Below are 21,864 nucleotides of genomic sequence, written 5' to 3'. Positions count from 1 at the left end.
ATAATGTAAGACAGCCCTGTAAATAGCTTCATGTGCCTTATTTTCTAGAAAAATGCAACATGGCAGCAGCAATGGAAACAGAACAGCTGGGTGTTGAGATATTTGAGACTGCAGAGTGTGAGGAGAATATTGAATCACAGGATCAGCCTAAACTGGAGCCGTTTTATGTTGAGCGATATTCCTGGAGTCAGCTTAAAAAGCTGCTTGCTGATACCAGAAAATATCATGGCTACATGATGGCTAAGGCACCACATGATTTTATGTTTGTGAAGAGGAATGATCCAGATGGGCCTCATTCAGATAGGATCTATTATCTTGGTAAGTATAGAGTTGTAGTTTCTGAGTATATTATAAAAGTGTAAAATATACTTTTATTTGAAACACCAAAGTCTGTATTAATGATTACAATCATAGAATTTTTTATAATGAAGAAAAGCTAGAATTGGTAGATCTGTGTTTATTTCCAAATAGATAATTCAGAAAAAAGAAATTTAGTAATCAGGAGTTGTCACAGTGGAATCCCGTGAGTCTATTGCCAACTTTTAACAAACTAATTTTTTTTAAATTTAAAAATGGTATTGTCTTAACTCTCCTAATATCATTTTATATGCTTTGATGATATTTTGTTAGAGGGGAATTAAGACCTGAATATCAAAATGAAACTTAAGCATTTTTCTGTGAAACTTCATTTTTATTGAAGAAAATTTCTAAGGCATATGGCACTTGCATATCCTACATATTAATATTTATTTTAGGTCCCACAGACTGTAAAGTATTGCAGTGTATAGAAGGCTTCATATGCTGTACTGTGATTGTAGTGAGAATGCTATTTGAAAACATAATAATAAATGATTTTTTTTTTCCTTAGCCATGTCTGGTGAAAACAGAGAAAATACACTATTTTATTCTGAAATTCCTAAAACTATCAACAGAGCAGCAGTCTTAATGTTGTCTTGGAAGCCTCTTTTGGATCTTTTTCAGGTAGAAACTAAATATTGTTATTCCTATGATTTGATGTATATTTCAGATCCACATTTATTTAGAGGCAGAAATTCAATTGGGTTTATATTTGAAGTAGATATGAGTCAAAAATAATTAAAACATTTCAGCATTTTTACATGTGTGACCTTAAGTTCCATTCAATTTTTAACATCTAACTAAGAAAAATTACAATTCAGTTTTTAACTACCTTTCCCTTCCATAAACTTTCTAGTAATTCTCACATCTAGAGGAAGGAAATTGACATTAAAGAACAAATATAAGCGGGCATGGTGGTATACACTTTCAATCCCAGATAGTTAGGAGGCTGAGGCAGGAGAATTGCAGGTTAGGAGTCAGCCTGGGCAATATAGTGAGACTTTGTCCAAAAAAGGTAAATGGGGAAGATGTAGCTCTGATTTAGTGGTAGAGCACTTGCCTAGTAGGTATGAGGCCCTGGGTTCAATCTCCAGTACAAAACAAAGCAAAACAAAAAAATCTAACATATATTTCTAGAAAGATTTTTTAAAAATATTTTTTGTTGTAGATGGACACACATCTTTATTTTATTTATTTATTTTTATGTGCCACTGAGGATTGAACCCAGTGCCTCACACATGCTAGGCAAGTACTCCACCACTGAGCTACAGCCCCAGCCCTCTAGGAAGATTTTTATTTAAATCTTTAAATTTGTAGTTCTAGTGCTTAGTAACAGCAGTAACTTAAAGATACTAAGTTCAATTTTTGCTTCTTTCAGTTTTTGCTTCTAAGTAATTTATGTAAAATCAAAGCTTTAGGGTTTTTGTTTTTGTTTATTTTTTTTCCTCAGTAGTTTACCTTTAGACAAAAGTGAATAATTGAAAATATGCCAGTGACAAAATAATGATTTAGGTGCCAATGTTTCCCTTTTTTGTTTTCATTTACTATTTTCATGTTGAATATTTCCTTACTGAATAGCATGTTTGGGCTAAAATGAACTAAGATGTGATATTTTTCAAAATAATTTTTAAAAAACAACTTCTATGATAGCTCATTATTTTGATGGGCAGCTATTTATCTCAAGTATTCTTTTGTATAGGCTTGTGACTTTTCTTTAAAACAAAAAATTCCTTGGGACTAAGATTATAGCTCAGTGGTAGAGCACTTGGTATTTGTTCTATGTATATTTGAAAAGAATGTTTTGTTGTTTTGGGTAGAGTGCTGTATTAATGCCCAGTAGACCAACTTGATTGTGTTGTTCATGTCTTCTGTGTTCTCACTGATTTTCTTATCTGTTCTATCAGTTATTGAGAGAGGAATATTAAAATCTCACACTATAGGGCTGGGGTTGTGGCTCAGTGGTAGAGCACTTTCCTAACAGGTGTGAGGTATTGAGTTCAATCCTCAGCATTGCATATAAATAAATAAATAAATAAATAAAATAAAGATCCATCAACACCTAATAAAATATATTTTAAAAAAATCTCCAACCATAATTATAGATTTGACTATTTTTTTAAAATATTTATTTTTTAGTTTTAGGTAGATAAAATATCTTTATTACTTTTTTTTTTAAAGAGAGAGGGAGAGAGAGAATTTTAATATTTATTTTTTAGTTTTTGGCGGACACAACATCTTTGTTTTGTATGTGGTGCTGAGGATCGAACCCGGGCCGCATGCATGCCAGGCGAGCGCGCTACTGCTTGAGCCACATCCCCAGCCCTCTTTATTACATTTTTATGTGGGGCTAAGGATTGAACCCAGTGCCTCACACATTCTACCACTGAGCCACAACCCCAGCCCCAACTATTTATTTCTTTAGTTCTATCATATTAGTTTTTGCTTTATGTATATTGAAGCTATGTTACTAGGAGCATAAGTAGATAGGATTATTATGCCCTGATTTATTGAACTCCTTTTTGTTATGAAATGACCTTTGTGTCTGGTAATATTTTTTGCTCTGAAATTTTCTTTAATATTAAGATAGCCACCACAGTTTTCTTTTGATTTGTTCAAATATGAAATGCTTTTTCATTTTTTATTTTTAACAGCTTTATAGAAATGTAATTCATATACCATGCAATTCACCCATTTAAAGTGTACAATTCAATGTTGTTTAATATATTGACAGAGTTGTGCAGCTATTTTCACAGCCTAATTTTAGAACACTTTCCTCATCCAAAAGAAATCAGTTTTAGTTAGCTTTTTATCACTGTGGCCAAAATACCCAACAAGAAGAACTTAAAGGAGGAAAAGTTTATTTGGGGCTTATAATTTCAGAGCTCTTGGTCCATAGACAGCTGACTGCATTAGTTGGGCACAAGGTAAGGCAGCACATCATGGAGGAAAGGCCCAGTGGAGGAAAACTTCTCAGCCTATGGCAGGGTCAGGAACTAGAGAGGGAGAAGAAACTGCAGGGAAGGTGCATTCTTTTAGGGCATGCCTCAAGTGACCCACCTCCTCCAGCCACACCCCCACTCCTTATAGTTACCAACTCCAGCACATTCAAACCAAGATGGACTGATTATAGGTCACAGCTGTCATAATTCAGTTCACCTCCAAAACGTTCCTACATTATTACAGGAGCTTTTGGGGGGAGGCATCTCATATTTAAACAATAATATTCTGCCCTCATCCCCAAAAGCTCATGTCCATTTCACAGAGCAAAATGCATTTAGTTCATCTTGATTCTCTGTCCAAAAGTCCAAGTCCAAAGTCTCCTCTGAGACTCAAGACAAAGTCTCCTCTGAGACTCAAGACAAACTCTTGCTGTAAGCCCCTATAAAAATTGAAAGCAAGTTACACACAACTAATATACAGTGTCACAGTGTAAAGGTGAGGTCACAATATTTGAGTAAATATTCCCATTCCAAAAGGAAGGAATAGGGACAAAAAAGATGGGATGGGGGCTGGGCGTGCTGGTGCCCACCTATAATCCCAGTGGCTTGGGAGGGTGAGGCAGGAGAATCTTGAGTTCAAAGCCAGCCTCAGCAACTTAGTGAGGCCCTAAGCAACTTAGTGATTAAGTGCCCGTGGATTCAATTCCGGGTACCAAAAAAAAAAAAAAAAAAAGACCAGAAACCTAGCCAAGCAAACAGGTCCATATATAGAATGTAGGATACATGGCTTCCAGATGTGAAAATATCCCTATTTCCAAAGGCCCTGGGCAGCTCTACCCCTTTGGACTTAACCAGTTGTAGTGCACAAGGGCTCCTTTTTAGCCTGGTTGGCCTCCCCAACCATCACCCTCTCACGCATCACCCTGTCAGCAGCAGCCTGTAGGGATTTTGGCCTCACATTTACAACTTCACATTACCCTCTTAAGAACAGCCCACAAGGACTCCAACACTGCTATACTTTGCCTGGGATGTGAGGCCTTCCTTTCAAATCTTGGTAGAAACCTCCATGACTGCTTAGAGCATCCTGCATTCCTGCAGAACCAGCACCACATTGATGATGCCAAGGTCTGCCACCAGATCACACAGTATCTGGGACCCCTGGTATCATGGCTGCAGGTACCTCTGAGTACCTGCATGGTTCAGCATGGTGAAACAACTTCCTAGGCCCTCCTGTGCAAGCAGTAGGGCAAAAGGATGATCTCTTATCAAAGGAATTTGTACTTTTACACCCAGGAGCCTAAGGTGGGTGTGGTCTTGCTAGTTCCTAAAATGCTCTTGAGGCATCTTTTCTGTTGTCTCTGTGCAAAGTACTTAGTGTGTCTTTAAGGTCTGTAATCTCTTCAACAAGCATACATTCCTTGGCCTCAGCTTTACAAACACTTTTTTTTGCCAGACTTCAAGTTTTTAAAATTCTTAAATTCTGTTTTCTATTGACATCTGGCTAAAAGCTGCCAATAATATTCATGCCACTGACAAGATGCTATGGTGCCTTGAAATTTCCTCTGCCAGATTAATTAGTCCATCACTTTTAAATTCAGCCCCATGTAAAGTCTCATGATATGGGCAAAATGTAGCCAAGTTCTTTGCCAGAATATAACACTAGTAGCCTCTAGTTCAATTCACAATAGAGTCCTCATTCCCTCTGAAACCTCATGAACACAGTGTGCATTTCTGTTGCCAGTCTGGTCTTCCAAGCCCCCACCAAAATCACTAATTAAACTCTTACATACAGCATTCTAAAACTTTTCTAGCCTGCATCTTCAAACTTTTCAAAATTCCTTTCACAAACCATTTCCAAAGGTTTCTAAACCACATAGTCAAGTTAGTTACAGCAACAAACCCATTACCAGTACTAACTTATCCTTTTTTAAAAAAAATATATGTATGTAAATATATATATATAATTTATAGTTGGACACAATACCTTTATTTTATTTATTTACATTAATGTGGTGCTGGGGATCGAACCCAGAGCCTCACACATGCTAGGCGAACGTTCTACCACTGAGCCACAACCCCAGGCCCCTAATTTCTGTTTTAGCTTTTTTGTTGCTATGACCAAAATACCCAACAAGAGGAGGAAAAGTTTATTTGGGGCTCACAATTTCAGAGGTTTTAGTGCAGAGACAGCCCACTCTATTGCTTTGTGCATGAGGTGAGATAGCACCTGGAGGAGGGATTCAATGGAGGAAAACTGCTCAGCTCATGGCAGGGTCAGGAAACAGAGAGTGAGGAAGGGGCCTTAGGGAAAATGCATCCTTCCAGGGCACATCCCCAGTGACTACCTCCTCCAGCCATGCCCCACCTGCCTACAGTTACCATCCAATCCATTCAAACTAGGTTGGACTGATTAGGTTACAGCTCTCAGAATCCAATCATTTCACCTCTCGACATACCTGCATTAATATAAGAGCTTTTGGGGATACTTCATATCCAAACCAAAATAAAATCCATCAGCAGTCACAATCTTCCACCTCATCTTCTCTATTGCCAGGCCCTATTCTCCTTGGAATCTGTTGATTTGCCTATTCTGAACATTTCATATAAATGGGATCATATGATATATAGTCCTTTGTGATTGGTTTCTTTAACATAATATTATCTAGATCTATCCATGTGGAAGCAGGTAACTATTACTTTTATTATGTGGTGAAATAATATTCCATTATATGGCTGTACCATATTTTGTTGATCCATCAGTTTATATGACATATGGATTGTTTCAGATTTGGAGCTTTTATACATAAATCTGCTTTTAACATTAGCATATAAGTTTTTTTTTTTTTTGGTTATAGATGGACACAATATCTTTCTTTCTTTCTTTATTTTTATGTGGTGCTAAAGATTGAACCCAGTGCCTCATATGTGCAAGGCAGGCACTCTACCACTGAGCCCCAGCCCCAGCCCAGTATACAAGTTTTTGTGTAGATTTATATTTTTAGTTCTCTGAGATATATATCTAGAAATGAAATTCTGGGTCATGTGATAACTATGCTTAAACTTTTTTTTTTTTTTTTTCCGTGCTGGGGATTGAACCCAGGGTCTTATGCATGTGAGGCACTCTACCAACTGAGCTATATCCCTAGCCCTATGCTTAAACTTTTAAGTAACTACCAGACTATTTTTCATGTAGCTGCTCCATTTTACATTCCCTACCAGTATTGTATGAGGGTTCCAATTTCTATGCATCCTCATTAATCCTTGTTATGGTCCATCATTTTTTTTATAGCCATGCCAGTGGGTGGGAAGTGATAATTCATTGTTGTTTTGATTTGCATATCTCCAATGACCAATTATGCTTAACATCTTTTCATGTGTTTATTGGCCATTTATATATCTTCTTTGAAGTGAGAATAAATTTGGGATGAGAATAAAATTCTGGATTTTTTTTTTCCAGCTATCAAGTTTGGCAACTTGTTACAGAAGCCCTAGAAAACTAATGTATGTCCATTGGTGCACAAATTTTAAATTTTGATGGAATCCAATATACCTTTTTTTTAATATAAGAATTCTATGGTTTTAGCTCTTACATTTAGATCTTTGATTCATTGAGTTATTTTTTGTATACAGTGTTAGAGGTCCAGATTGATACTTTTACATGTGGATATCTAGTTGTCCCAGCACCATTTGTTAAAAAACTATCCCCATTTGAATAGTCCTAGCACTCTTGTTGAAAATCAGTTGATTATAAATGCATAGATTTATTTCTGGACTCCAGTTCTATTCCACTGTCCTATATGTCTGTTTTTATTCCAATACCATATTGTCTTGATTAACATGGTTTTGTACTGGCAGGGTGCTGGGGACTGAACCTAGGACTTTGAACATGCTAACATACACTCTGCCACTAAGTTACACCTTCTAGCCTCTGAACTAAACTTTGAAGATTAGAAAAGTAGAAATTTTGGAATTGGAAAATCTGGGTTCTCCAACATTCTTCTTTTCAAGATTGTTTTGGCTATTCTGTGTCCCTTGCAATTCCACATGAATATTAAGATGATCAATTTGTCCACATCTATATTTTGTAGAATCATATTGTTTTCTTTTTGCAGTACTAGAGATTGAACCCAGGGACACTACCACTGAGCTACATCCCTAGCAGTTTTTATTTTTTGAGACAGGGTCTTACTAAGTTACCCAGGCTGTCCTCCAACTTTTTTTTTTTAAATTTATTTTTTAGTTGTAGTTGTACATAATTCCTTTATTTTATTTTATTTATTTTTATGTGGTGCTGAGGATCGAACCCAGTGCCTTGCACACGGGAGGCGAGCGCTCTACCGCTGAGCCATAACCCCAGTCCTGTCCTCCAACTTTTAGTTCTCTTCCATTAGCCTCTTGAGTTGCCAAGATTACAGGCGTATAACATCATGCCCAATAGAGTTATAGTATTTTCTATGTATAAGATCATATCATCCACACATGGAGATAGTTGCCTTCTTCCTTTACAACACAGATGCTTTTTATTTCTTTTTCTTACCTAAAATTGCCCTGGCTAGAAGTACAATGTTGAATAGAAATGAGAATATACATTCTTTTTCCTTATCTTAAAAGGGAATGCTTTCAGTTTTTCACCATTATGAATGATATTAGCTGGGGGGTTTTCACTAATGCCCTTTTTTCAGATTGAAAAATTTCCCCTCTACTTCTGTTTGTTTGTTTGTTCAGTACTGGGGATTAAACCCGTAAGCTCTTTACTAATGAGCTATATCCCCAGCTCGTTTTTATTTTTATTTATTTATTTTATTTTGAGACAGGTATCGCCAAGTTGCCTGTGCTGGTCTCGAACTTGTGATCTTCCTGCCTCAGCCTCCCAAGTGAGTAGCTGGTATTACAGGTGTGTGCCACTGTGCCTGACTTATTCCTGTTTTATTGAGTATTGTTATCATGAAGAAATATTGACTTTTTTGTGATTTTTCTATATTCATTGAAATGATCATGTGATTTTTTTTCTTTATCATATTCATATGGTGTGGTTTTCATAAGTTGAACCAAGATTGCATTCCCTAGATAAATCTCATTTGGTCAGCTGGGCGTGATGATGCATGTCTATAGTCCCAAATGCTCTCTCAGGAGGCTGAGATAAGAAGACAGCTTCAGCCCAGAAGTTCGAGATCAGCCTAGACAACATAGACTTCATCTCAAAACAAATAAAACAAAACCAAAAAACCCCACTTGATCATGGTTTATAATCCTTATGTTGCTATATTCAGTTTACCAGTATTTTGCTGAGTATTTTTGCATCTATTCAAAAGGGATATTGGTCTATAGGTTTATTTTATTTATTTAATATTTATATTTTAGTTGTAGTTGTACACAATACATTTATTTATTTATTTATTTATTTATTTATGCCTTTATTTTGCTCATTTATTTATTTATTTATTTTTTAATGTGGTGCTGAAGATCAAACCCAGGGTCTCATGAGTGCTCTACCGCTGAGCCACAACCCCAGCCCCATATTTATTTTTTTTTTAGTTGTAGTTGAACACAATATCTTTATTTTATTTATTTTTATGTGGTGCTGAGGATTGAACCCAGGGCCTCGCATGTGCTAGGTGAGCACTTTACCACTGATCCACAACCCTAACCCCTAGGTTTATTTTTTTTAATGATGTCCTTGGTTTTGGTTTGAGGATCATACTGATCTTTTGAATGAGTTAGGAAATGTTCCTCCTCTTCTCTGTTATTTGGAAAAATTTGAGAAGGATTGGTTTGAATTCTTTGAATATTTTTTAGAAGCTTTCTTTGTGAGAGATTCTTTTGGTTTTTTGTTTTTGTTGAGGGGGAGCAGGTTTGGTGCTGAGCACCTGAGCCCAAGACTTTGTGCCTACTAGGCTGTCTCCCAGCCCTTGCAGCTGGGGAAGTTCTTTGACTACTTAATCTATTTGATTGTTATAAGTTTATTTAGATTTTCTGTTTCTTCTTGAGTTAGTTTTGGAGACAGGGACTTGCCGTGTTGCCCTAGCTTGTCTCCAACTCACAGGCTCAAGTATCCTCTTGCCTCAGCCTCCTGAGTAACTGGAACTACAGGTACATGCCACCATGCCAGGCTTTGAGTCAGCTTTAACAGTTAGTGTATTTCTAAGAATTTGTGTATTTCATCTAAGTTATCTAATTTGTTGGCATACAGTTGTTCATGTGTTTGGCATACAGTTCATATTCCTTTCTAATCTTCTTTACTATTCCTGTAAGGTTGTTAGTAATAATCCCTCTTTTATTTCCGAGTTTAGCTATTTGAGGTCACGCTTGTGTGTGGGCTTTGCGTCTCTCTTCAGTCCAGCTAAATTTGTCAATTTATCAATCTTTTTTTTTTCCTTAAATTTAATTAATTAATTTATTTTTATGTGGTGCTGAGGATCAAACCCAGGGCCTCGCTAGACGAGTGCTCTACCACTGAGCCCCAATTTGTCAGTTTTTCAGAGAATTAACTTTTTGTTTTGGTAAGGGTTCCTCTCCTCCCCCCTCAATTTTGACTACTTCCAGTCTAATTTGTATCATTTCCTTCCTTCCTTAGTTTGTTCTATTTTTTGGAAACGTCTTTAGGTGGAAGATTAGGTTTTGGATTGAGATCTCTTTTTTTATTGTACACTTTTATATTTTCCCTCTGAGTATTGCTTTCACTGCATCCCTTAAGTTTTGATGTTTTGTTTTTGATTGCTTTCAAGTCAAAGTATTTTTTTTTAAAAATTTCATTTGTAACTTCTTTGATTTCATTTGTAATTTCTTCCCTCTACTTGCACCACCATCGTCTAGAAACTCTCAAGGCAGTTATCTGGGACAATTGTAAGCCTCACCTCATTTGGTTCCCATTTCTCAGAGATCACTGTCCTTTGTTGACTGAAGTTTAGTGTCTTGAAAACATTATTTCATACATTTTTGTCTATATTCTCAGTTTCAGATGAGAGGGTATATCTGTACCCTATTACTCCATCTTGGCTATAAGTGGAAGTCAGTTTCATTTTTACCACTTGAGTTGCTGATCCATTTGGAATATGTAAGATGCAGTTCCAATTTTATCTTTTTGCATATGGCTATACAGTAATTTGAACAAATTTAGATCAGCATTCACTTATTGTAAAACCGCCACTTTTTTCTCTACCATCTTTTTCTTACTAATTTCTGTACTCAGTGTTCTGTGTTAGACTTTTCTATTCTATACATTATTCATTCTGTTTTTTATGTTTTAACTTTTTAGTATACAGTAAGGCCAATGTTGTTCCCCACATTGGTCTTTTTTTAGGATTTTTTGGACCATCTTATTCTTTCAAATAACAGATTTTTGATCACAAAGTTAAAGTACACAGTTCTCTTTATGAAAGTTAATTTCTCTGCTCTAAAATTTCTTGTATTCTAATTATGAAGCATTAAAACATTCCAAGAATGGACCAAGTCAGGTGCAGTAGCACCTACCTGTAATCACATCTACTCAAGAGGCAGATGCAGGGAGATCACAAGTTCAAGGTCATCGTGGGTGACTTAGGGAGACACTATCTCAAAATAAAAAGTGCTGGTATATAGCTTAGTGGTAAAATACTTGCCTTGCATGCGCACAGTTCTGGATTCAATTCCTAATACTGCAAAAAGAGAGAGGGAGAGGGAGAAGGAGGGAGAAAAGAATTATGGACCAAGTTTGGTGATTTTTTTTTTTTTAATATTTTTTTTAGTTGTCAATGGATCTTTTATTTATTTATATGTGGTGCTGGGAATTGAATCCAAGGCCTCACACATGCCAGGCAAGTATTCTACCACTGAGCCATGACTTCAGCCCAAGTTTGGTAATCTTAGTAGTCAATATGAGTGGAAAAGTTAAAATATAATCATATAGTCAAAATTTCTCTTGCCTTCATTGGAAACAATCTTAAGAGGTGTTTAAAAAGCTGGGTGCTATGGCGCACACCTGTAATCCCAACAGCTTAGGGGGCTGAGACAGGAGAATGATGAGTTCAAAGCTAGCCTCAGCAATGGTGAGGTGCTAAGTAACTCAGTGAGAACCCTATCTTTGATAAAATATAAAATTAAGCTGGGAATGTGGCTCAGTTGAGTTCAATACTTGATTCCAAAAAAAAAAAAAAAAAGAGAGAGAGAGAGAGATTTAAACAAATAAAATGATCCAAATTAAAAGTGTTCAATCAGTGATTTTGCTACTTTTCCTGTTGCAGCCTAACACAAACAAGTTTCCCCCTAACGGTGGGGAATGTGTTTGAAAACCCCCAATGAATGCCCGAAAACACAGATGGTACTAAACCCTATATATACTATATTTTTCTTATTCATACATTCCTATGCTAAAGGTTTTTCTTTTAAACTATTTTATTTTAGTTGTAGTTGGACACATTGCCTTTTTGTTATTTGTTTATTTTTATGTAGTGCTGAGGATCAAACCCAGTGCCTAACATGTGCTAGGCAAATGCTTTACTATTGAGCCACGACCCCAGTGCCCCTATGATAAAGTTTAATTTATAAATTAAGCAAAGTTGGGGCTGGGGATGTGGCTTAGGTGGTAGCGTGCTTGCCTGGCATGCGTGCGGCCCGGGTTCGATCCTCAGCACCACATACAAACAAAGATGTTGTGTCCACCGAAAACTAAAAAATAAATATTAAAAAAAAATTCTCTCTCTCTCTAAAAAAATAAAATAAAATAAAATAAAAATAAATTAAGCAAAGTGAGCCAGGTGTGATGGCACATACTTGTAATCCCAGCAACTCAGGAGGCTGAGGCAAGAGAATCACAAGTTCAAGGTCGGCTTCTGCAACTTAGGAGACTTGTCTCAAAATAAAAAATAAAGTTCTGAGATGTAGCTCATTGGTAACATGTGTTGCTATGGGATTCAATCCCCAGGACCACAAAAAAAAAATTAACCAAAAAGAGTAAAATATTAATAACAATATATGTCTTAGCAACCTCAACATATGGTTTTCTTTGCTTAATTTTTTTTTTAGGATTGCTTTTGTGGGGCTGGGTTTGTAGCTCAGTTGTTAGAGCGTTTGCCTTCCATGTGTGGGGCACTGGGTTCAATCCTTAGCACCACATAAAAACAAATAAAGGTATTGTGTCTAATTAAAAAGAGTGTGTGTGTGTGTGTGTGTGTGTGTGTGTGTGTGAGATATGCATCTCTTCTCTTTCTTGCTCATTATCTTATGCTTTTTTTTGGTCACACTGGGCCAGGGCCTTGCACATGTTTGGCAAGCATTCTACCCCTGAGCTGCATCCCCAGTCCTTTCTTTCAGTATTTAGTCAAGACCTTTTATCTCTTCATTTAAAGGAAGCATTTTATTACTTCTCTTTGGCCTATCTGAATTGCCTGCATCACTATTTTTGCACTTTGGGACCATTGTTAAGTAAATCAGAGATTATCTGAACAAAGTTCTACAATTCTCTGATAGTTGATCATAGAATCAACTAGAGATAGCTGCTAAGTGAGTATTGGATGGGTAGCATATACAGCAAGGATACACCAGACAAGGAAATGATTCATGTATGACACAGGAGAAACAGGATCCTGCAAAATTGTATCACAATACCCAGAATGACATGCAATTTAAAATCTATGAATTGTCGGCTGGGGTTGTAGCTCAGTGGTAGAGTACTTACCTTGCATGTGGAAGGTACTGGCTTTGATCCTCAGCACCTCATAAAAATAAAGTAAAGGTATTATGTCCATCTACAACTAAAAACATATTTTTAAAAAAAAATCTGTGAATTTTTTATTTCTAAAATATTCCATTGAACATTTTCAGACCATGGATAATGAATTACAGAAAGCAAAACTACAAAGGGGGCACTATTATATATGTAACTGAACATTAATAAATAATTTCATAGTTAATCCACAAAACTAGGTGGCATTTTAATGGGATTCTAAGGTTGTTTCTCTCTCTCTCACTCTCTCTCTTTTGTAGTTCTGGAGATCAAAAGCAGGGCTACACTATGCTGAGTAAATTCTTTACCATTGAGCTACACCCCCAGCCCCAAGCTGTCTCATTTTTAACCTCATCCAAAATTGTTTTAGGTTTGCAAGTATATACCTATATTTGCAATAATTGAATGATGTTTATTTTCAGTGTGCAAGCTTAATTTTGGAATGATATATATAAAATAACCTTATAGACTCCTTTCAAAAGTATTATTCCTTCATAGCAGAAATCATATCTGTTCCTTTAATATGTTTCTGTTGTTTAGCATACTGATAAAAGGTACAGAACCCTTATGTGATGTGAATATGATATTTTTTAAGGTAGCACTTATTAGGTTTGTTTTCTTCTTTGTTTTTTAAAATTTGTACAGATATCAATATTTCTATCTGATAAAACCCCTCATCATCATGCTGATAATTAATTACATACGTTCTTTAACAGAGATTGTAATAGATATGTTGTAGGTAGAAAAACAAAATGACAGATTTTGCTCTCAAGCTTGTTTTTTTGTTTGTTTTCTTCTAGTTAGGAACTATACTGAAAAACTGAAAGGTAGTAGCATATCGAAATAAGTAAAAAAGATAGTAATGCCTATAAAATTTTTGAAGAAAGCATAACATGCCAAGCGCAGTGGCCACGCCTGTAATTCCAGTATCTCAAGAGGCTGAAGCAGGAGGATTGCAATTCAAGACCAGTCTCAGCAATTTAGTGAGGCCCTAAGCAAATTAGTGAGTCCCTATCTCAAAATAAAAAATGAAAAGGACTATGGATGTGGTTCATTGGTTAAGTCTCTCTGGATTCAATCTCAAGTACCAAAAAAAAAAAGAAAGAAAGAAAGAAAAAAGATAACTGCTGAACTCAGGTTGAATTGAGCTAAGGTTTTGGGTAAAAGTAAAAATTGGATAAGTAGAAAGCCCTTGAGAAAGGGAGTAAAATGAGGCAAAGGGCAGGAAATAGAAAAATCACATCTTGAGTTTTTGTTTTAGGGGGGTTTCTTTTTTGGTGCTGAAAATTACACCCAGGGCCTTGCACATGCTAAGCCACAGTCAGTGGGTTTTAAGTTAGTGATGTGACCAGCTTCATTTAGGGTTTTGTTAGAAGAGTGCTAGTATATGTAATGGAAAGGTACTAATAACAGCTGACATTTGAGAACTTACTGTGTGCCAGTCATTGTGCTAAACACTTTATATATATTTTTTTTATTTAAATGAATCTTCAAAAGCTGATACAGATGATTTATTATTATATTGAAATTGAGGAAAATTACTTTTGACAAAATTAAGCTACTTGCCAAAGTCTGACTTCCAGTGAAGACTCAAAGCCTGTATTCAAACCACTTGACTTAAATGTCTGTCTTAACTCTATGTTAACTAAATTACAGTTATGTTGCAGAGAGTCATGAATTCCAAAATAATGGGGCTTCATTCTTTTTCTTTATACAGTAATCATCTAATGACCCTTTACTAGTAGGAAATATTTCAGCAGACTTCCTGAAATTAATCTGCTTGAAATTTCAGCAAATTTTGGGTCACACAAAATGTGGGCTTAGTAATATTGGAGATGCCAGGATTTCAGTGTTAAAAGCAAAGGCAAGGGGCTGGGGATATAGCTCAGCTGGTAGAGTGCTTGCCTAAGCATGCACCAGGCCCTGGGTTCAATCACCACCACCACAAAAAAAAAAAAAAAAAAAAAAAAAAAGGCAAGTTTTCAAAAGACTGGAATAGGTGACTTTCCTTTTGTTAGGCAACACTGGACTATGGAATGTATTCTCGAGAAGAAGAACTATTAAGAGAAAGAAAACGCATTGGAACAGTTGGAATTGCTTCTTATGATTATCACCAAGGAAGTGGAACATTTCTGTTTCAAGCTGGTAGTGGAATTTATCATGTAAAAGATGGAGGGCCACAAGGATTTACCGTAAGTTGTAGTTACTGCTTGTTAAATCTGATTTTGGGTCCTAAAGGTAAATGCCCAAATCAGAAAGGTAATTAACAAATAAACCAAAAAATTTAGTTTATCCAGCAAGAAATTTAGTTGCAATGAAAACAAGAAATATAGTACTAATTCCCAAATTTAAGACTTAAGTTTTTAGTAACACTGATACAATTTTTAAAATGCTCAAACTTCTCACTATATAGGAAAATAGTAAAAGGCATCAATTCCCATTTTCTGTGAAAGCACTGAGGGAGATATTGAAAGATGTTTTCATTTTGATTTTATGTGGCTTTATTCTAAGCAATTCTTTATGAACTGTATGAGCTATTCTTTTGATAGAATTATGATGATCCTGGCTGGCTTTCATTAGATTTTTATGAGCAAAGTTTTTATTGCTAAAATTAATTTAAAGTGTTTAATAAAATGTTCAATAAATAAGCATTTAGTGATAATATTTAACAAAGAATAATTTCTCCAGTAAAAAGTTGGAGCAACAGAATTTATGATGTGCTGTTATATTGTCTATATAGTACCTTCCCTGTTACCCTTAGCTTTTTCATTCATAGTTTAAAAAAAAAAAAAAATGAGTCCTTTATAAGTTAAAGAAGTTGAAAGATATTTTTTCCCTGGGGAACAACTCCCATAGTTGAAATTTTTCCTAAAAATATTTTTCATTTTATAGAAAGGGTACTACAGACAGATATGTGTACATCAACCTGATACCTACCTTAAAATGTCATTTACCTGTCTAGCAACAACCTTTACGGCCCAATTTAGTGGAAACTAGTTGTCCCAACATACGGATGGATCCAAAATTATGCCCAGCTGATCCAGACTGGATTGCTTTTATACATAGCAATGATATTTGGATATCTAACATTGTAACTAGAGAAGAAAGGAGGCTCACCTATGTTCACAATGGTAAGGCATGATTCTTCAAATCTTTTCTGAAAAGTATTTTTAAAGTTTAAATTGCTTTTGTTTTCATTTTGAAATTGAAGCAAGTGGGGTGATCTTTATATGTTACATTCAAGCTTTTAAAAAATACGGAGGGTAAGTATTCTATAATACTTATATAATGCTAGTTTGTTTTAATTCATTTTCTCTGTCTCTCTCTTTTTTTTTCCCTTGTCCTTTTGAACCGGCTTACTTTGCCACTGAGGTATAACCCCTGCCTTTTTTATGTTTTATTTTGAGACAGAGTCTTGCTAAGTTGCCTATGCTGATCTGGAACTTTCAATCTTCCTGCCTCAACCTCCCAAGTAGCCATATGACACTGTGCCCACCATTTTAATTCATTTTGGAGCAGCACTACAATAGCACCTCAGACATGATTTTCCTTTAGCATGATAAAACTGAAAAATTTCTCCAAACTGTTTTCATTAAATTAAAATTTTTCCAGGCACAATGGTAGCATGCCTGTAATCCTAGCACTTAGAAATCTGAGGCAAGAGGAACTCCTAGAACCCAGGAGTTAGAGACAAGTCTGGGCAACATAGTGAGATTTTATCTCAAATATTAGCCTTGTTTTGGGGAAAGAAACAAAATCCAGTTACACACTATCAGAAACAATCTAAAATTAATCTTTCTGTTTTGGAGAGTCTGCTTAGTTATTATTGTCGTAATAGCAAAATCAGAATTTTATAGAACTTGTATATTATGGAAGTGTTTTTAAGTTGTAGTGAAGTGACTGTAGCATCAGTCAGCAAGAAAAGATATGGATGTTTTCCTCTAAAGATTTCATACAGCTGGGTGCAGTGGTGCATGCCTATAATCTCAGTGGCTCGGGAGACTAAGACAGGAGGATCGCAAGTTCAGAGCCCGTCTCAGCAATGGCAAGGTGTTAAGCAACTCAGTGAGACCCGTCTAGAAATAAAATATGAAATAGGGCTGGGGATGGGATTCAGAGGTTGAGTGCCCCTGAGTTCAATCCCTAGTACCAAAAAAAAAAAAACAAGAAGAAAAGATTTCCTGCAAATAAAAGATGGAAAATAGTATATTGCTTTTCCTTTGAATATCTGAAATAAAGTTTAAGCTCTATAATAAAGGGTGGTGACTCTGAAAACTAATTTGTTTAACTTTTGCTTACTCTGATGTTCACAAAGTTGATTTACTGGCCATCTTTCTTAATCATCCCCTCATCATCAATTATTAGTTACAATTAATTACATTATTTGACAGAGATTATATTATAGGTAGGAAAACAGAATGATACAGTTATGAAGTATACTGAAAAAAAACAGATAAGTAAAAGAAATAGTAACTCCTATAAAAATTTTGAAGATGATGTCACTGTGTGTCATAGTAGATCAGGAAACCTTGCTAATCAAGGTTGATTTGTTCACCAACACCCCCCTACTCCCACCCACTAGTGATTGAACCCAGGGGAACTCTATCACTGAACTGCATTCCTTTTATTTTATTTTTATTTTTGGTATTTGGGAGGGGTGCTTTACTACTGAGCCAAAACTCCAGTCCTTTTATTTTTTATTTTGAGACAGATTCTTGCTAAATTGCTGAGGCTGACCTCAAACTTGCAATCTTCCTATCTCAGCCTCTCAAATCACTCGGATTACAGGTGTGTACCACTGCACCTGGCTCAAGGTTGAATATGAGCTAAATTGTTTTAGCCTGCAGTAGTTAACAGCAAACACTTAAATTTTTTTTTTTATAGTTGTAGATGGACAGCATGTCTTTATTTTATTTATTTTTTTAGTATTTATTTGTGGTGCTGAGGATTGAACCCAATGCCTCACATTTACTAGGAAAGCACTCTACTGATGAGCTACACCTCAGCCCCTTATTTATTTTTATGTGGTGCTAAGGATGGAACCTAGTGCCTCACACGTGCAAGGCAAGCATTCTGCCACTGAGCTACAGCCCCAGTCCCAGCAAATACTTTTTCATCATGAGGATAATCAGTATTTTTGAAACTTAAAACCTGAGCCATTTATATTAATAGAGTGCTAAATTAATAGTCAGGAAATCTCTTCTAGGGCTGGGGTTGTGGCTCAGTGGTAGAGCGCTTACCTAGCATGTGTGAGGTACTGGGTTCGATTCTCAGCACTGCATATAAATAAATGAATAAAATAAAGGTTCATCAGCATCTAAAAAAAATATTTTTAAAAATCTCTTAACATTCAATCAAGCAACCAAAATTTACTTAATTTCTGGTGTGCTAAATAATGTGGCAGGTACAACCAGTTCTCTATCTATAGGTTTCTCATCTAACTGCAGATCAAAACATTTAGGAAGAGGCTAGGGATGTGGCTCAGTGATAGAGCACTTCCCTGCTACATGTGAGGCCCTAGGTTCAATCCCAAGCACCACACATACAATAAGCAGAAAAATTTTAGGAAAAGAATTCCAGAGAGTTCAAAGCAAAACTTGAAATTTTTATATTTCAAGCACTATACCAAATCCCCACAAATGATGTATAGGAACACCTTGCTATGGCCTCCCACCATTTGCATAGATTCTCTTTCTCTTTCCAGTTTTTATTTGATCATTGATCATCTCATGTCTCATTCATGTACTATGCAGTTAGGCTTACAATGGTTGTGTTTGTATTGAACATGTATAGACTATTTTTTTTCTTGTATTGAAAGTAATCTCGAGATTATTTAAAACATACATGAGAATGCGCAATAGGTTAAATGCAAATACTATACTATTTTATGAAGAGACTTGAACATTCATAGATTTTGGTGTCTGAGGAAGGTCCTTGAACTAATTCTTTTCAGTACATCTGTTCTAAGGATATGAAATTGAATAAGATATAGGCCTGTTCTTCAAGGAAGCTACATAAACAGATGACAATTAAGCAAAGTAAGAGTCAAATACAAGATGTTATAGAGGACCAATGAGAAAGAGTCATCAGGGAATACGTCCCAGAAAAGATGACACCTAAATTGATACCAAATACTGTCTTATATTAGCCAGTACATCCCAGAAAAGGGAACTGTATAAGAAAGGTAGATGCAAAAGATGTTGTGGTCTGTGTGAGAAGTTAGCAGTATGGTATCCAAAAGTATAAGGACTGAGTCAAAAGAACCAGGGCAAGGAAGACTATATCTCGGTAAGAACTTTATCATGATATGGAGGTCTTCAGCTGTTGTGTGGTATGGGTTTTAGTCATTTTATAAATAAATTGTTCTGGATACTTTGTGGAAGTCATATTTGAGAAAAAAAAGATTATAACAGGGACACCAAAGCTTGACTATTGAAATTACTGAAGTTACATGACATAATACAAGATCAAAAGACAGAAGGGGGAGTGGAATAGGGAGACTCTTAAGTGCAGGTTTTAGTATTTAATGGTTCTCCCTTTGAAGTCAGGAAATCAGAACAGCTACCACTGGCAGCAGAACGATTAGGGTGATTGGCTCGTAAATGTGTGTTGAGAATCCTAGCCATTTTTTCATGCTTTTAACATTGAGTATTCACTATGTAATAGTTATTGTTATTGAGGTTGGGACTACAAAATTCTAACATAACTGTCAAAATTAGGGCATTTTTTAGTCTTTTCCTTTTATAAAATTGCTGTTCACCAGAATTGATGATTGACAGAATTTAAATTAGAAAGCATTGAAATCCTGCAGGGTGTTACATTTGTCTTTTTATTCATCTTTTTACTGCACATATAGTATATGGTGTGTTTATTAATTTTAGCACTACCTATCATGGTGGCACACACCTGTAATCCTGCGGCTCGGGAGGCTGAGGCTGAAGAATCATGAGTTCAAAGCCAGCCTCAGCAAAAGTGAGGCACTAAGAAACTCAGTGAGACCCTGTTTCTAAATAAAATACAAAATAGGGCTGGGGATGTGGCTCAGTGGTTGAATGCCCCTGAGTTCAATCCCCAGTACCAAAAACAAAACAAAACAAAAAAAACCACACACACACACAATTTAGTACTAATGTATTATTAAGAATATAGATAGAGAATATAAAATAATGGAGAACCAGATTACCTGAGTTTGAGTCCTAGATCTACCATCTGTTAATTCTGTGACCTTGTGAAGTTATTTAACCTCTCTCTTAATTTCTCTATCTGTAAAACTCTTAATTACTACTCAACATGGGATTGTTATAAGGCTTTAATGAGTTAATATTTGTGAATTGTTTAGAGCTGTGCCTGTGTGTAAAGTGCTAAGTGCTGTGGACACAAGTGTTTAGATAGAAAGAGAGAGGGGGAAGGAGCATCATCAATCCAGTCTCCTTATTTGCAATAGGTTCTAAGTGAAAGTTCACTTCAGAAAGTAAGTTTAATCAGTCAGCGTGTGCATGTTTATTCTCTGCCTAATATGATAGAAGAATTGAAAAGTAAATAAAAACTAGCTTCTGCTCCTAAATTTAACTCCTCTTATTGGGAGGACAAGATGATACCATTTATTCAGTTCATAAGTAACTCAATAATTGAGGTCTCCGTAATAAGTAATAGGGAGGTACAAACGAGTAATAACCATCCTCATATCTAAAAGAGGACAAAATATAAAATCAGGTTGTGGTATAATTTTGGGATAGTTGAAAGATTGAAGGAAAGTAAGCACTGGTCTTTGCTCTATTATTAATTCCAAAATTGAAAAAGCTCTGAAAACTCAGTTTAATTTTCATTAGCTAAGGGCTAAAACTCACTTCATCGCAAACCTGACCTGAACTGCCCTGAGGGTATTTATAATCTTAATCCTACTTAGTGAGCCTATTCATGTTTGCTGCAGGAATATTAGGGTATTGGATTACCGCTCATTTGCTTACCCTATTGGAGATGTTACATAATAAGTAGGTGTACAATAAATGGAAAATCCTCCACATTCTGAACACCAAATGCTTCTAGACTCAAATTTTTTAGATAAGGGAATATTGGTTTCTACTGCTCATTGATATGAGACAATCTAGAAAATACAGATAAGCAAAAATAAGTCAAAACTTGCCTAAGCTGGGCATAATGGTACATGTCTATAGTCCCAGCACTAGAGACTGAAATTGGAGATCTCTTTTTTTAAAAAAACTTTATTTTGCTTATTTATTTTTATGTGGTACTGAGGATTGAACCCAGTGCCTCATACATGTTAGGCAAGTGCTCTACCATTGAGCTACGACCCCAGCCCCTGGGAGGATCTCTTGAGCTCAGGAATTTGAGACCAGCCTGGCCAACCCCATAGTGAGACCGTATCTCAAAAAAAAGGGAGGGGGGACTTGTTTAGAAAATTAAAATCATAATGAGATATTACTACACACCTAGACTACACCAAACATTGTAGAACTTACACACATTGCTGGTTAAGAGTATAAAATATCACAAATACTTTGGAAAACTATTAGTTTCTGATCAAGTTAAACATATATTTTCCTTTGTACCCAGTCACTCCACTTCTAAGTATTTACTTGTTCAAGAGAAATTAAAACAAATGTTTAAAAATATTCTATAAAGAGTGTCTATGGGGGACTGGGGTTGTGGCTCAGCGGTAGAGTGCTCGCCTCGCATGTGCGAGACCCTGAGTTCAATCCTCAGCATCACATAAAAATAAATAAGTGAAATAAAGGTATTGTGTCCAACTACAACTAAAAAGTGAATATTAAAAAAAAAGAATGTCTGTGGCATTTTTATTCATAATAGCCAAAAACTAGAAGCAACCCAAACATACATTAACAGATG

General features: G+C 35.8%; 1 protein-coding gene across 13 annotated transcripts in view; it reads left to right on the top strand.

The window, feature by feature from the left end:
• Dpp8 (dipeptidyl peptidase 8) overlaps positions 1 to 21,864 on the top strand; it is a 59,716-nt gene that overhangs the window by 3,867 nt on the left and 33,985 nt on the right. For 8 of the 13 annotated variants that reach the window (XM_071608393.1, XM_071608388.1, XM_071608395.1 and 5 more), the window contains 6 exons: positions 49 to 318; positions 869 to 981; positions 8,111 to 8,170; positions 11,021 to 11,089; positions 15,015 to 15,188; positions 15,959 to 16,127. In XM_071608393.1, the coding sequence (XP_071464494.1) occupies positions 60 to 318; positions 869 to 981; positions 8,111 to 8,170; positions 11,021 to 11,089; positions 15,015 to 15,188; positions 15,959 to 16,127 (844 nt within the window). In that variant the 5' untranslated portion in view covers positions 49 to 59. Of the gene's footprint in view, positions 1 to 48; positions 319 to 868; positions 982 to 8,110; positions 8,191 to 11,020; positions 11,090 to 15,014; positions 15,189 to 15,958; positions 16,128 to 21,864 lie in introns of those variants that run through there. The other 5 variants (XM_027925735.2, XM_071608398.1, XM_071608399.1 and 2 more) reach the window with 3 other exon arrangements.

Source organism: Marmota flaviventris, chromosome 2 (genome assembly GCF_047511675.1).
Source record: "Marmota flaviventris isolate mMarFla1 chromosome 2, mMarFla1.hap1, whole genome shotgun sequence".
In the NCBI taxonomy this organism is placed as follows: domain Eukaryota; kingdom Metazoa; phylum Chordata; class Mammalia; order Rodentia; family Sciuridae; genus Marmota; species Marmota flaviventris.
The sequence above is the reverse complement of the archived record's forward strand: the minus strand, read 5'-3'. Positions and strand labels throughout refer to the sequence as shown.